Genomic DNA, 16,970 nt, shown 5'->3' on the forward strand with positions numbered 1-16,970 from the left:
ACAGCTTTGTGGCTCAAAAAAACCCAAGGCAGGCCCCCCGCTTATCCAATGGAGAGTATATGGAGAAGTGACTCTCATCACAAGCCTGTCAGACCAAATTGCTTCTTTCACTGTCTGACAAATGGAGATGCAAATGGCTATTTTAATTTTCTTTTCCCTTGGAGTGAAGGGTACCTACTGCTAAGGATGTTAAAGTAACTGTTAGCTGACTACTGGTGGATCTCTCTCCTTGATGTCCTCTTAAGAGAAACACTAGCTGTGTAGGTTATTGAACAAGTGCTACCTGAGCTGAGTGGGATTCCTCAGGCATCACAGCATCCAGGTTATATTCTTCTTGCCAGGAGACAGATATAATTGCTTTCTTTCAAAGCTGAATCCTTAGGAAAAACATGAAGGCAAGCTGCTTCAGTAGAGGCTGGACTGAGTAGTTGAAGAGCATTTTCCTTTGGCTGCATTGATATGGCACGTGGACTGGTGAAGGACTGACTTTCAGTGCATTCAACTGGTTTGCTAAAGCTGTTTTCACAGGCCAAGCAGAGGGAAAAAGCCTCTCTGCAAGTGAAGAGTGTGACTTGGAGAGACTTTATAGCTTTGTGTTGCTATAAAATTGCCTACTCTCATATAGTGTGTCATTGCAGTGATTCCTCTGGAGAAGTTTAACTCGGAAAAACCCAGATAGCATTTCAAAAACAAACAGTTATTTTGGGTGGGGTTATTTTGGGTGTCAAGCAGTACTGCTGTTCAAATAGAGTAAAGCTTGAGTAGTAACTTCTCGGATTTAATGTATAACTGATGCTTGTGTGAAACATGTTACTAATGGATCTCTCACCAAAAGTAAAAGCAAAGCCTGGTTCATGTGTTTAAGAATTTGTCCAGACCCAGAGCTGCGTGGGTCTTTAGAAAAACCACATTGCTTCTGGTTTAGCTGTTGAGTAAGTTTCAGATAGATGCTTCAGTTACTGTGTATTCCTCAGAATAGTGCCCTTTCTTTCAAAAAGCAAAGTGGGATGCTATGGGAAATTACAGTTCAACTGTTTAAAACAAATGTTATCCTTTAGAGGAACGATTACAGGGTTCGGAGTCTTGTAAACAAAGAGACTGTTCTCCAAAATGTACGACCATCATCTCTCAAGTGCTCTTTGGGTTCAAAGAACCAATTAATTTTCTTGCAAGTGCCTGTAGCCACCCTTGCTGGGCTGTCCTGGGTTATGCTGGAGAACTGAAGCTCTTGAAGGTGCAGTGTTATGGAAAGGAGTTCTCAAATTCAAACTCTTTGTTAGGAATTTGGATCTCAAAGGAGATCTGTTAGAGAGAAAGATGTCTCATTTCAGTGCCTGCAGTATGTGTACAGGGAGGAGGAGTCATCTCCTTATGCATCAACTTTCCCCAAGAGTGATTAACTGCCAGAGAGCATGGGTCTTTCTGGAGCCCAGCAACATGCATTTACCGGTCCAAACCGATATCCAGCTTGGAGTGACTTTGGTGCTGAAACAACCCCGTGCCAAGCTGCGGGTGAGCTGGCTTGCTGGTCACAGTTTCATTCCTCACTTGCAAATTCTGGTTTCTGAAAGCTTGTGCCTGGAGCTGCTCTGCAGAGGAAGATTTATTTGCAGTGGATGAGAACAAGAAGTGTCATTGTTGTTCTACATGGGGACAGGAAAAGGCTGGCTAGCTGATTACCTCTGCTGGGCACTTTTTCTTACTGCAGGGGATAATTTGTTTCTGAATTAACTTCCTTTCTTGCCCTGTTTAAAGCGGGTTTCTGTTTCTCTTGGGTCTCCATAGTTTGACCCTTTTTATGATTTGTTTGAGAAATGTGTTATTAGTCTGATAACATCTTGGGCGTGGGGCAGACCTGCGGCGTGTGTGACTCGGTGTATCAGTGATTTTGGTGGAGCATTGCCAGTTCTCACCATCTGAGTGCCACGCTTAACACTACTAAATACGCAGCCTGGAAAGAGAGGAGGACAGCGAAGCAGGAATGCGTGCTATGGTTTAAATGCCCTTTTTTATGAGCTCCATTACTGGAAGATCTAGATAAAATTGCTGAGAACACAACCTGGCATCTCATTAAATCATAGCCCGGCGTTTCCTTGTGTGACTAATACTGAGGTGAAAATAGACTTTTCAGCTTGTTGGCCAAACCAAAGGAGAATCGAATTTAGCTCAACCCAGAGGAAAAGGGGACTTGGAGACTTTGGCCAAACCAGACTTGATTTAGAGTCAGCTGAAAATGTCTTGCTAGTTCTCAGGGTTTTTTGGGCTTTGGCTATTTACCCTTCAGCATTTGTTTTCTTAGTGGGAATTTACTTAAGTGCTACTTGAAAAAAGCTACTTCATTTTGAAAGTGACTCTCCTCTTGGCCCAAACTGTTCTGAGTTTTACCTGCAGTCTTGCATAACTTGATTTCTCCGTGTGAACCAAATAACTCTTGAGTTGAAGTGGTGTTGTAGCCCTGTAGATTGGCACTGTTGGCAGGACTGGCATCTCTGGATAGCACAGCCTTAGAGACAAGTTACTGGAGCTGAAACATGACCCTGTCCTTTCAGGAAGGAAGCTAGATAGAGGAACATATGGCTTGCTTAATTGTTGCACTATATAATAGATTTTTTTCTAAATAACTTGGCAATATTGCTACATGGCTTCACATATTGTAGCTATGGGAGCAAGGCTCCTGCATGTTGGCTTTCCTGCCTCGGGTAAGAGCAAACTGAAGTTCTGGGGGTTTTTACAAGGTTTCAGTTCTTGAGTTTACTCCAATGGAGTGGGAGCAGGCAAGCGGGTACCACTGAGCACCACTGCTGAGAGGTGGCTGGTAACTTCTACCTCCACAACATGTGTAACGTTACGTGCACATCCGCGCCTTGATATCCTCCCCCCATTGCAGGCACCACCAGCACATGTGCTGGTGTCATCAGCCCTTGCCCTGTAATAAGTTTTCTCTGGCCATGCTTTGCACTTCAGTAGTTTCTTGCTAGGTCAGGTAGTGCCATGGTAGGAAAGGGATGGATGGCTGGAAAGTGTTAGTACAGCTCTGTGAGCAATAGGTATCTGATACCTGTTTCTGGCCATCTCTGGAGTAGAAATGATGTTCAAACTGCCCAGAAAGCATTCCTTTTCAAAACAAATTCACCAGCGAGCTCAACGGCTGAAAGTGCTGAGAACAGAGCGCAAAGTGAGTGTGATTTTTGCTAACGGTGCATGAACCATTCGTTGTTGACCAGTTCAGGTGGATGAAGGTGAGAGAACTGAAGGTCTTGGACTGCTTGAAGGTTCTCCTGTTAGTCTAAAGCCCAGAGTTTACATATTTTCCCCGTTAACTTGTTGAACTGTAACACAAGGAGACTTGTATGCTCTCCAGCCACAGCAGGATTGCTACTGACACCTTTGATTTGTTTGTGATTACCAGTGTTGTCTGTGCTCATTTGATCCCTTGGCAGAGAAGTACAAGGATTGTTGCAGATCCAAAAGATGGACCCAGCAGAGCAGATAGCCTGTGCACTCTGTTTTCAATTACTTCAGAAGAGATTTATTCCTAACCTTAGGACCCGCCTTGATTTTTCTCCCTTCAAGGCTGATTCAAGCAGTCAGAGTAGAAAAAGGACAAGGGGCTGTGGTGGAGGGGAGTTGGGAATTAAGTTAAATACTGTCATCTTACTCATGACCTATATTGTTCTAATTAAGCTGTTTTGGTTGCTCTCAGATGAGTGCCTTTGTCAGATTAATTTGCGTAAGTAAGTTGCTTCCAATCTGTGATCGGGAAGTCAAACTCAATAATAAAATATTTGGTGGTAGGATTTTGTATGCAAGTTAAGAACTTAATAGAAAATGCGATGTACTCCTGCCCAGTACATCTGCAGCCAGAGATCTCCAGGAGCCATTACTGGGACAACCTTCAGGGTGCATGGGTGTGGGAATAAATGTTAAAAGGAAAGAGATGGGCTAGGATTATGGAAGAGAAGTCAAAGGAGAGATGATTTAACGACTGTGATAGATGCTTACTACTTGAGTGAAAGGGAGCAATCAGTTTAAGTGACTTTAAACCAGGAAAAAAAAATATCACTCTGGGGCCTGAAAACACATTTCCATACTACTTTCAGTGTCAGTAGACACAACCTATGTATGTGTATCATCAGTGCTTTTCAGAAGAGTTGAGAAGTAACAGGTGGCTTTAATGGGAACAGGAGATCTGCAGTCTAGACTGGTGTTAACCTCTTCCTGCAACTGCACCAAGCCACATTGCCCCTTTGTCAGAGTTTCCCAGCAGGGAAAACGATGGCTACTCAGATCACAGCTCTGTTTAAATATCCCAAGGTAGAGACAGACCTGGTCTTTCATGGCTTCCACATATGGTCTTGGTGTTTATTTCAAACAACTTGTTGCTAGTCTTTGTTATGGGAGTCAAACAGCCATCATGTGTCCAGCAGAGCTGGCTGGATTGCAGCCAAGGATTTCCCTCTGAGCAGCACTCCTGCCTGCTGCAGCCTCTGTAGACCTTGAGCAAGGAGGTCAGCTTGGTTTCAGTAACACTTTTCTGTACCAGAAAGGGGAAAGATAACAGCTGAGAGCAAATGGGGAAAGCCATTCAAACAGAGATCTGCCCAAGGCAGAATAAGTGGAAAAACGTTGGTCTGGCATCTTGCCTTAACGGTTCTAGAAGCACTTTGGGAGATGAGGTGAAGTGAAATGCAATGAAGTGGAAACTGCTTTCCAGTAATGTAGGTGTTGGGTTTTTTCTAAGAGGGTGGGTTTTTTTGTAGAAGCTTCTGTAGCACTGCAGGTACTAGATATGTTGCATCCTCTGTCTGTTGATTTCTTGGCTATTAAAAAGCAGATGGGGAAGAGGAAGAATACACCTTAATCTTGAAGTTATTTCCCATAAAAACATGAATATTCAAGTTCTACAAAAAAGCTAGCAGAATTGGGCTAACAGTAACTTAAAGTCACTGTTTTAGACTTTAGAAGTGACCCTTTCACAGCCAGCAACGCTGTTTCTCAAAGTCAAAATGGGTGTTTATAAACCTTGTGCACAGGGAAGGAGCGTACCATATGTCAAAGTGCCATGTATAACAATGCCATCTTCATTGACAGTTGCACTATAAAGTCCCTTCAGCGACGTCACGTTTGCATCAGCCGCCTGGAGAGGCCTCAGAATTGGGGTGAAAACTCCTGCGAAGTCAGATTTGTGATATTAGTCCTGGCTCCTCCTAAAATGGTGAGTATTGCTCTCGCTTGCTCTGGTGCTTCAGAGGGTTCTCCCAGGATTGCTTCATCTCCTTCTAGTGTTAATGGCAACACACTATTTTTAAAACACATGGGGATGTGAAAAGACCTGAGATCATCTCAGCAGTTGTCAAGATGGTTTAGACACTGTTAGAATAAACGGTTGCATCCTTGTCTCATACTGGCGAACGGCCTTGAGCCTGACTGGGAGGAGAGCACTGCAGATCAAGTGTGTCTGTAGTCCCCATGCACTCTTTGCAAGATCTGCTACTGTGATGCATGTAAATGACTCCACAGATTCCACCCCTTCCAGCTTTACCAGTTTAGCTTCTATTCTTAGAGGTAAGGAATGCTGTTTCATGTTAGTCGTGCTTGTGAAAGGGCTCTTGCGAGTCTGCAGCTGATACCTCACTGCAAAGATCTGGATTGCTTCCCAGCAAACTCTCTTGATGGATCTGACAGGTACGCTGCAGGTGTGGTTGCAGTAGTTGTGGATGGACTGATGTAACCAAGAAGATGATGTAGTTTTATGAGCTCTGTTGTAGTACGGGCAAGACTATTTGGGACTTGAGGTTCTTGTAAGGTCAGACTGTCCTGAGGTCCTTTGGGATGTGTTTTCGTAGCTTTTGGCACTTGAAAACAGCAAGGTTGAAGTTGGCTCAAGTGTACTTACTGGTTCTCTGATGTAGACAAGGCCAACAAGTGACATAATAGTACACTTTTACTGCCATATCACAGGGGGCATCAAGGTCAATTTGTGATCCCTGTTCTGCCTTCCTAGAAAGCACTGGCCTGATCAAGGTGATGTGTTCTACTAGCTAATGGTTGAACGGTTCAAAGCTCAAGACCTTTTCACACTTCAACAGGCTGTTTACACCTTGGGGCTACTAGGTCTGTGTGTCTGGGAGATGCTGGAGAGGTTAAGGACCTTGTCTGGAACAGGGCATATCCTGATTCAGCTTCCTGCTCTTCAATGCTATCTGTGTGACCCTGGGACCTTCTAGTCTGGTCTGTCTGTCTCCTCTCCCTCCACCACCACCCTTGTTTAAATGGAAATACTGGTGTTTCCTTATTTCCCAGGATTACTGGCAGATCTTTTCCTATCTGAGCAGTTTAATGCTTTTGGCGTCGATCTCAAACCCAACAGGCTGAAAACATATCGGTGTTCCTTAGGAAAAGCAGCAGGCAAACAACTGAACCCGTGCTCGATTGCGTTGATCTCTCTCTCATTGTATGGCAGGTCGCTTATCTCCGGCCAGCTACGTGCAAAGCACCCAGCGAACAGCTCCGCATCCGCTTGTATCCTGAAAGCTTGCAATTCCAATGGACGGCATCAAATTAAGGAAAGGGAGTGGAAGCCAAGCAGAGCGGCAGTTGCCAATATGCTCTTTATTTTAAATGAGTTTAGCCAGCTCTAAGTACGCATTTCTGGTACAGCAGTTAAAATAATTAACCTGCTGACAGTAACATTAAATGAGCCTTGCTGGGGGGGGTGGAGGGGACAAACCAGAAAACGGGCATCTGTTGCGCTGCAGAATCCAGTTCCTTGGGCTCCTCTAACACGGAGGATGGAAACAACTTGTTCTTTTGCAAATCTCTGTGCTCTTTCTCCAAACAGTTCCTCTCTCTCTCTGAGAAAGCAGAGAAAGAGAGCAGCATTGGGCAGCTTGAAGTAACCCCTTGCAGTGTCCGGCCCGAGGACCACTGCTTCTTAGAGGTGAAAGGAGGAGCCTCCCCTGTGATGGCAAAGCCAGGCTGGCTCTGTCTGAAAGGACCAAGATCAAAAACTGTAAAAGCAACTCCCAGAGTGTATTATCTTCACTTAAATCCAAATCCTTTCCTAGAAACTTACATTGATTGTGTCTTAGCAAGCATGTCTGAAGGGATGTTTCCTGTGATGGACGAGAGGTAGAGGTAGGGCAGTGTAAGTGATGGAGCGAGTACAGTTAGTGATGATTTTCCAGTTCTGGTGTCCCCACCACAAGAGAGACATAGATGTGTTGGAGCGTGTTCAGAGGAGGGCCACAAAGATCATCCAGGGGCTGGAGCACCTCAGCTACGAGGACAGGTTGCAGGAGCTGGGATTGTTCAGCCTTGGAAAGAGAAGACTTCAGGGGCACCTGATAGCTGCCTTCCAATACCTGAAGGGAACCTACAGGAAGACTGGGGAGGGACTTTTTACAAGATTGCCCACTGATAGGACAAGGGGAAATGGGTTTAAGTTGAAGGAGAACAGATTTAGATTAGATCTTAGGAAGAAATTCTTCAGTACGAGGGTGGTAAGACTTTGGAATAAATTGCCCAGAGAAGTTGTGGATGCCCCCTCCCTGGAGGTGTTCAAGGCCAGGTTGGACGGAGCCTTGAGTAGCCTGGTCTCGTTGAGAGGCGTCCCTGCCCATGACAGGGAGGTTGGATTAGATGATCTCTAAGGTCCTTTCCAGCCTATGCCATTCTATGATTTTGGGACTAGTGCAGTGCTACCCACATGCCCATGCCTCTGTCAAGCAACACTGAATTATTTGGTTGTGTTTATGAAGAAATTCTTCATATGCTTTGTTATGAATCATGAAAACTAATTCAGATCAATCACATATGCTTGCCACTACGTTTCACAGTAATGTGAGACGCTTGGAGCCTGTCCAAAGGAGGGTGGTTGGCTGGGTGTCTCTAGCAGTTGCTGCATGATGAGTGTTGAGTGTGGGTAAGGAGAGTGGGTTAAAACTTTTCATTGCAAAGAGCTCTTTAATGAGCTATGGTTGTACATAACTTTGCCTTGGCAAGTATCTTATCTGTCCTGACCAAAGTGGTACAAGCAGTTGAGCAGGTCAAGGTTTGTAGAGCTTGAATCTGGTGGGGTTGTGCAGGGATGGGCAGCTCAGTCTCCTTTTGCTGTTCCCTTTGTATCCAATATCCAAATTGCTTGGAGCAATAGGAAAGCAGGCTTGGATACTGTTGAAGCTGGACCCTCAAAGATCAGTCCTGTGGCTCACAGAGGTGTTAAAGTCTGCAAATAGGCACTTGTTTCCTTTTTCATGTTTGTGAGTCTCCGGTCTCTTCCAGGCATTTCATGAAGATAGTGCTGCTTATGTTCACGCTCAGCTGCTTCTTTCCATGCTTTCCTCTGTATGAGTAGTTACTTTAGCTGAGAGCTCTAAATCTCCACTTGTGCTGCCAGAATTGCCCCAGAGAGGCCAACTGAATTGAGTTTTAATGCCCAGAAAATAGGAAGCTGATGAAGCCGATGCGCACAATAATCTCAGTCTTCTGCAAAAGACATCAGGACATTTCTACCTGCAGGAACCTTGACGACAGTGTCTTTCCACCCCCGTAGCAGTAATACTGAGATGCTATAGGATGGCAAAAACTATTACTAGTGTAGTCTTAGCAGCCTTGAAGAGAGACCAGGGATAAAAATGCATGCTCAGCATGATTCAGCTTTGGCTCAAATCCTGGGAAGTTGATTAAGATTGATCAGTGCTTCTGGTCAGGGCCTATATGTTGATGCCTTCACAGGATCCTGCTGTGGTTGGTGTGTTCATCTGCAGCAGCTTCCACACGTGCCCTTCTCCATCTGGGGTCCTGGAAGCCAGGCAGCTTGCTCCTTCAGATGATGCTCAATGAGGCAAATAAGTGATTTTACCTTTTGGAAGCAAAAGAAAATAGTTTTACAAGGTGTCTTTTGTCTTCTTTTTTTTTCTTCACTCAGAAAAGTACCAAAACTGCCACTGAAGTGGGCAGGACCTTTGCTACAATGTTTTCGGACATAACCTTTCGGCAGAAACTCCTAGAAACCAAAACAGAAGAGGAGTTCAAGGAAGCCTTAGTTCACCAACGCCACTTGTTGACAGTGGTGAATCAGAGACCCTCAGCGATGAGCGATGGGCACAAGTCGCATGGTCCTAAGCCACTCAAGGTAAGGCTGGTCGACATCTGCCATGCCACTGCTTCAGCCATGTCCAAATGCATAAACATGAGGGTTTTGGGGAAGGAGGTGAAGCACTTGTGCTGCTTTCATCCCCATTGGGCTCTCCTAGCAAGCTCTCAGCGCTGAGATTTCTACAAATGGCTGCTCTGTGTACGTCCACCTGCCTCAGCTCCTGCTGTAAAGCTAAAGAAAACACTTCAAAGAGGCAGGTGCCGAAGGGATGCAGAGCAGTTTAGGGGCTGAAATGGTTACAGGGCTTTGATTCCAGATGCTCAGTCAAGAGTGGGATTAATGGATCACTGTGCGTTGTCAGTCCAAGGTACTTAATCCTTACAATCAGAAGTTTCTGAAGAAGCTGCTGCTTGTCTTTCCTGAAGCCAAAAGACTTCCTAGCCATCCCTGCACTGTAATTTCACTTGAAAGTTGCCTGTCAGTATTTGGCCTGACTTCTTGCTGTTTGATCTGTAGCTCTGTAAAACATTACTTTGTACTTTAAAGTTTGAGGGAAATGCTGTAACTCCGCTTTCTTTTCTGGAATTTCCTGTGTATTGGTCATCACTTTGCTTTTCCGTTCAGAAATCCATTCTTTAACCAGACAGCATACCTGAAAAACAAACTGTGCCATCTCTAGCTTGCTACTTCTGTCCCTGAATTACAAATGACCTTAAAGCTTTGAGTGCCTACAGTGCAGAAGCTGGTTAACTTATCACTTTTTTTTTTCCTGGAATAGACTTAAGGGTTTTGATCCGCACATCTGGAAATGAGCAAAGCTCATGTTTTTCCTGCAGAATCCCCTTGCTTATAGGTGGTGCTTTGAACTTTCCTAGACCCCATACCTGCTCTTAAGTTTGCAGAACAAGCCCTGAAACCCTCTTCAAACCTAGGCCATTCAGAGTAGTGGTATTTGGAGTAGTTGCAGTAATGTATTTAAGTAGAGCATGTTTAACCCTTTACTCTTGGTCTTTCAGAGGGGTTTTTGGTAGAGCAGTTGAAGTGTCTGGCTTTGTCTTCTGCTAAAGCTTGCTGTTCTGAAGTGCCTGTAGAGGATTTTCTGCACTGTGGTTTGAGCAGGAGGGCTGGATGCAACACTGAGCTCTTGTAGGTGTTATCCCTGAGAAGTGATGGTTCCTACCTGCCTCGCTGGGCAAGCAGCCTTGGTCAGGCAGACTTTGGCTCTGAGCCGGTGCTGTCGGTAGTGACGCTTGTTTCCTTAGCGCTTGCTCTTGGCGTTGACCGTTCTTGGTCTGGATTTGGCAAATCATTCTTTTTAAAATGTTTTATTCTTCAGCTCTCATGAAGCACAGCCTGTGTAGTAGTGACTCTGCTTTCTCTTGTCTCTTGGAAGAAGCTGTCTCACACCCTGCCTTGCCAGCATAGACCTTGAGAGCTGGGATGGAGATTTCTTTTCCTGGCAAGCAAAGATTTGCCTGGAGAAGTGAGGTTGATTTGAGATCATAGCCTGCATTCCTCAGTTCCTGTGAGAGCTATCTCCAGCAGCATCTGCTCCCTCTCTGCCTGCCCTGTGCGATAGCCTTCTAGAAGGGAAGCAATTAATATGAGCACAAACTTATTTGAAACTTGGGGGTGGTTCACAGGTTGAAATTACCCCCCGTGAAATAAAATACCCTAATCCCGAGCCACTGTGTTGTCAAAAAATCTGCCTCCTGCCTCCCTTATTCTCCTGATCCTGCAGTGATGGGGCAGAAATGGGCCTCAAATGCTCTGTGAGTGAGATTTTTGCAAGTGCTCATTTTTGCCTCTAAGATACTGAAGGGGACACGACAGTTGCATACCATGCTGTGCCTACAGCAGAGTCGGTTTGCTTTGGCTCATCTGGGAGGATTATTTAGGCAAGGCTACATACTCAATCATAATTAAGTCAGCTTGAAATCCTCTTGTTTACTGAAGCATCTAATTGTGATTTCGTTCATAGAGGAGCCCCAACAGTTGTGATGCTTTCTGACTGTCATTTTGTGTCTGTCTGATACCTGCGTGGATTTGCTGAGGGGGTTGGGCTGTATTTGCTCCGCATCAGCAGACAGAGGGTGGACAGTGTGTGTCCCTGGTCTGTGTAAAATAGTCCTGCAGCCCCCCACTACTTTAGGGGAGAACTGAGAAAGGGTCAACGTTGTTGGAGCAGATATTTTCTGTTTGGCTTGGTTAACTGCCCTTAAATGCTGGCTTAGCCTCTTCCTCTAACCCAAACGATGGTCACTTATGGCAAGAGACTTAGAGGGATTTGTAAAATGGAAAGTGGAAAATTCATGAACTTGGTCTAGGTGTTTGGTGTGTCTACGCTCCTTTTGCTGCTCTTTCCTCCCTCATGTATTGGGAAGCAGCATGGACAAAGCAATGGAAGGACTTCCAGAACAGGAGAATAAGGAGGCTGAAGGAGGATTTGGTGCTGGATACCTGAGCTGTGGCTTCTAAAGGCTGATAAGCCTTGAGCTTGGTGTTGGAATGCAGCTCTGGCCTCCTGGATAAGGCCACCTGGTATGAGGATGTTAAATCAAAAAGGCAACAGGGCCATGAGAGAGGTGCCACCACGAATGGGAGTAGAAAGCCAATAGGTCAGCCAAACTTGACCCACTGAAGGAGAAAAAAGCAGGGAATAGCAGTCCAAGAAATTCCCAGTACTGGAGTGCATGAGGAAACAGATCAAAAAGGGCAAGAACGAAGTGTCAGCACTGTCCTTCCCAAGATATTTGGAAACCTCACAAGGTGCAAACTCAGAAGATGGCAGGAGGCAAAAGCCAGACGATGAGGCTTTGAGCAATCTGGTATAGTGGAGGGTGTCCCTGCCTATGGCAGGGGGGTTGGAACTGGATGATCTTTGAGGTCCCTTCCAACCCAAACGATTCTGTCATTCTGTATCTGGAGCGGAGTTAGACAATGAAGATGCGTAGTGGATAGATTGGGAGATAAAAGTAAAACCAAAAAGGGCAGTAACTTCAGAGGTCAGTAAACTTGGTCTTTGATCTCCTCCATGCAACCTAAGTTGGGTATGAAGTTAGAGCAGAGAGGAAAGTTAAGGATTAGAAGAAAACTTTCCCCATACGTAACCACTACTGAGGTTTACATTCCCATGCCCTACCCTAGGCTAAACTTGCACGTACGGAAGAAATAAATGCATGAAGGAATTCGGGATCTCAAATATAACCCATTGGCTCCCCGTTCTCTCAAATGTGCCTCGATGTCTTGCAGGACAAGAAGTTAGGCAGTGCTTTCCTCTTCTGCACACTCACTGCTGCCTACGAACAGGCAATGTGCATGAGTGCCCCTTCCCTCCTGTCCCGTGCTCAGCCCTGGGCCAGCAGTGAGCGTGTGGTTTCTCCCCTGGAAGATGAGATACCCCGAGCATCGTTTCCTAGTCCTCACTGCAGTGAGACGAGTAAACATATTAGTCATTAAAGCTATTGTGATTCTCTGGCTGACTCGTGCCTTCAGGAATGTCTTTCTAGGGGGAAAAAAAAATTAAATTGCTTTTCAAGTGCATATGGCTTTGATGTCCAAATATGCCTCCAAATATGGTTTAAGCTCATGGGGTTTTTTTGGAAATGCTTAAAATGCAGATGTTATGCTGATGTCTGCTGTCTTTTTGTCCTGGTTGTTCATGTTAGAGAGATGAAACTATCCTGAAGTAATACAGGTGTATTGGCAAAATGCAAAGTGCAAGAGAATTGACTTAAGTAGGTGAAATATGAGATGTGATAATAGCTGATAAAGGAACTGGTCCTCTGACGAATCTTTTGCACTCCAAACCCTAGTGTTTGCTGTGCCCAGTGTGTTCCTTCAAAAGGAGATGTTTACTTGTTGTGTTTTATTTACGACTCTGATCTTCCAGGTGCTGCAAGGCAGGTGAGTCCCATGAGAAAAGATAAATCTGTGTAGTCTGTTAATTAAGCACTGTAGCATCAAGTCCTTTCTAGAGTAGTAGTTTTTATCCTTTTCCACATAAAACCAGCCAAAGAGTCAGGAAAGTGTCCATGCTGTTTTGAGATGGTCTGTTGGTGTAAATTTTGGATCCGAGATTCCCTCACCACCACCACCCCCTTACACTCTCTAAGCAGAGGTTGTAAGTCTTCTCTGCCTAGTTCTGCAACAAACATATGAAATGTTTTAGATGAGACAGCTGGGGTAATTAGCACTGTATAAAGGTGCATTTGAGTTTTTAGAATAGTATGTGTACTCTGAGTTGAGGATAACAGGAAAGAATCTGACAGGTGTCTCATTTGCAAGTGTTGCCTACTCTGACGCTTTCCGTGTGCTTTCCACAAGGATATGGTTGTGAGAATTGGGAGGCTGTAAGTCAATAGCAGCTGTTACATATTTCTCAAAAGCTCCTTATTGCCTGAGGTGTGTATCAGATCATATAAACAATCCTACTGAGTCTTGCCAGCCCCCAAACCAGAAATAAAAGGAAGTGCGTTGGGTTTTTGGAACCTGGACACAATGGTCTTACTGTCTTTCAGTGGGCAGAAACTATCATTTAGTTAGGTGAAGCTATTCTAGCTTGTTCTCTTTTTGGTGGAGTTTGAGGTGTAGACAGTTCCCTTATTACGTTGATTTGAGGTCTCCCTTTTCTGTGGCAGTGCCAAGGAAGGGAGTGCTTGCTGGCGATCCCCTTCCAGAGGCTTCACGTGGATTTGGGGAAAGAGGCTTTTTTGTGGTGACATCTAAAGAAAAAGTTGGCTGGAGGGGTGGGAAGGTCACCTCTGACCTGATGTTTATCCCATGGGGACCCAGGCATTACTCAGCACCCCAAGGTCTAATTCTGATGTTGGCCAGGGTGTTTCCAGTGGGTCACTTCCACACTGTGCGTGAGCTCCCTCACCTGCCAAGCAGGGATGCAGATATAAATGGGAGGGGGAAAAGGGAAGGAAGGGAGGAAAACAGGGTGGTCTGGGGGACTTTTCTCTCTTACAATGCTTTTGAGGATATAAATTGAAGTGCGAAGAGTTTATTTTTATTATCATTACAAAATCCGATTTGAATGCCCTATTCAAAATGACCAGTTTTGCTCCTATCGGTGTTGAATAAGGAGGTTAATCTCTTTAACAATACATGAGCCTTTAAACTGACACAGCACTTCCTTCCTTTCTTTAGTTGCATGAGTTTCTCAATGTTGGCAAGGGGATTTCTGATGACATTGCACGAAGATTTCCAGTGTACGCTTTGGACTTCACTGACGGTATGTTGGCCAATGTTTATGAAAGTATTGGCCTGATTTTGAATTTTTGTGATGCGATGTCCTGTTTACAGTGTGCATTGAATGTGTTCTTTGATATGCGTAATAGCTCTCTTATTTCTGATTTAAAAGACTATTTTGACAAAACCCTGCGCGTAGGCAGCGTGGCGCACTACAGATGAGAATCTTGCAGGGTTCCCTTAATGAAGATGCTAGCTGTATGTAGATGAGGATTTTAATTTTAATTAAGCAATGAAGCGATTAAATGGATTGATTATTGTCGTGCGTAGACACAGATCAAGTCATTGAAGCCGAATTAGTGAGCACTGGCCTAATAGGCCCCTTTCTGCTGTCTTTGCAAGCCAGCATCAATGGCAATTATGGTGATACTGCGGGAGTTGAGAATGCCTGAACAAAGTCGGAGCTGCAGTATCTTCAGCTTGGTGCTTTTAAAAACAGGATATAGTTTGTCTGCCGTACCCAGATCACAGAAGCAGCAATACGATGTTTATACTGAGCCTCAGGTTTCGGGCTTTATATAGCTCCCCCAATGGCCTTGTTGGTTTTAAGAGTCACTTTTTCCCTTTTTTACTTTCACATGAGATTCTTAAAGGCTGTGGTAAGTCTTCAGGGCTAACTGGTTAGAGCCTCAGCCTGACATTAAAACATGTTCATTTCCTTATAGCTTACTGGGAGTTAGTTAATATATTTGAGTATCAAACACAAAAAGTTTGTATAAAATAAACATGAGGAGTGTAGGCAGGAAGAATATTGGGGGTCTGTCAACACTTTCCTGCTGTTAAATCCTCCTTAGCACAAGCTACAGCGTTCCAGCCCTCTTCTCTGCACCTCTGTTGAGGGCTGTCTCCCTTGGAGTTGGCATGAGAAAATAAGATGTGCACCTGAGCTGTGTTTTGTAGACAAGTATTCTGGTGCAAAGACACCTTCCACAGCAGCTTAATCTGAGAGTAAGTGTGACAGTTGTGTGTCTTCCACTCCATTTCAGTTAAGATGGTCACCACTGGTGGAGGAGTGTAGCAATCGGTCATTGGCTGCTCGGCTGAAGGAGATGCCACGTGTCTGTCTGGGGGAGCTGGCAAGTGATTGCTTCCCACAAAGATCCAGCTTTATCTTCTGGAAGTGCTTCACCCACCATGATGGGTTCTGAAGTTAGTGGGTATCCACTCTACCAGGAAGATGAGATGCTGGTTTAGCACAGTGATTGAGTGCGGAATGCCTTCTCCAGGTGCTTTGTAACTGCTAGGAAGACACTGTTTTCAGGAGGCTTGGAGTGAAAGGAGGGCAGGCTCCATCTGAAGTCAAGCTAATGTTATGTTATCTGGAGATTTGAGAGTACATTGAGGAGAAAGAGGGAGAAGAAATTATTTTCAGGGTAGCAGCAGGAAGCCTGATAAAAATATTTCCATATGTGTGTGTGTGCATCATTGGCACCAGATCTGGCAGGGGACTTCAGCTCCTAATTTGGCCAACTCTGGAGTGGGTTCAGGACATTTCATTTCTATGGTCGTTGCTCTGTAGGGCAGTCAAAGTCTAACTTTGTCATTATAAAGCGATACTGAAGCACTTCAGAAGAGAAGTGCTGCAGGACTTCTGTTCAGGGAGAACCATCCCGTGGGGACTCATGTGCATCTCGAGACAAAGCAGTGTCTGCTTGCTCTACCTATGGCTGTCAGTGTCCTGAGCGCAGCAGGTTCACAGGCACAAATGCTTCATGAGATGGTCCTGCAGCCAACCTTGACTGTCAACAGACTTGGAAATCTATTTCAGGGTCTGTGTTCTGGCCCTGCATGTATCCAAAGTAACCTGTGCATGCTGCCTTTCATCCCTGGGACTGTCAGCTATAGCCAGGTCCACAAGCTTTCCGTAAACCAATGTACATAGCGGATCAGGCCTGGTCTAAACAAGGTGCTGGGATTGACTAGCTTGAAAGAATTGTTCTCTTGGGTCCATCTGCCCTGAGTGATGAAATACTGACATAGTGAGAACCCAGCATTACAAATTCCTGAAAAACAGTTTTAGGATGAAATACAAATATATGTTAAAAAGCATCAGTACGTTGTTACACGATTTCTGGAGAGTGGAAGAAGCAGAAAGGAGCCAAATGAAATTCAAGAACTACTGCAGCTCAAATGTGAAGTACTCACCTTAGGAACAGTTGTACTCTTTCAAACAGGATGTGGGGAAAAGGATTTTTATAAAACCTGTATGTATTAGTATGTGCCATTTCTTCCCAGAAACCAGAAATTAGGATGAATTCTTTGGGATTTGCGTGGAATAAAAACCAGATGGAGCATAATGCATCTGCCATAAACCACCAAGACCGAAGGTGATCAGGAATGTGAAATTCCTGGACCATCTCAAAGCAGCAGTGTACCAGAACATTGGGGATTTGAGCTATCCAAGTATCTACGCTCCAGACAACCACACGTGCATCATCAAAGAGCTCTGAATTACAAAAATGCCTTTTTTGAATGGTTGGAGTCTCCAAATCCTCAATCTGAGAAGCATCCTGGGGTTTTGGTTTAGACAGATAAACCAATTAAGGACCGGGTGATAAATAAAAAGGATTTTGTAGGGCCAGCAAATGTTTTGTCAGTTGGACTTCTCTAGGAC

At 44.8% G+C, this 16,970-nt stretch overlaps 1 protein-coding gene across 1 annotated transcript in view; it reads left to right on the top strand.

Annotated features, from left to right (window-relative positions):
• Positions 1-16,970, top strand: part of SLC4A11 (solute carrier family 4 member 11) — a 92,753-nt gene that overhangs the window by 45,529 nt on the left and 30,254 nt on the right. The window contains exons 8-10 of the mRNA XM_086611609.1: positions 5,092-5,215; positions 8,930-9,136; positions 14,255-14,339. Coding sequence (XP_086467735.1) covers positions 5,092-5,215; positions 8,930-9,136; positions 14,255-14,339 — 416 coding nt within the window. The remainder of the gene's footprint in view (positions 1-5,091; positions 5,216-8,929; positions 9,137-14,254; positions 14,340-16,970) is intronic.

The sequence above is a fragment of the Tauraco erythrolophus genome, chromosome 5 (genome assembly GCF_009769465.1).
Source record: "Tauraco erythrolophus isolate bTauEry1 chromosome 5, bTauEry1.pri, whole genome shotgun sequence".
In the NCBI taxonomy this organism is placed as follows: domain Eukaryota; kingdom Metazoa; phylum Chordata; class Aves; order Musophagiformes; family Musophagidae; genus Tauraco; species Tauraco erythrolophus.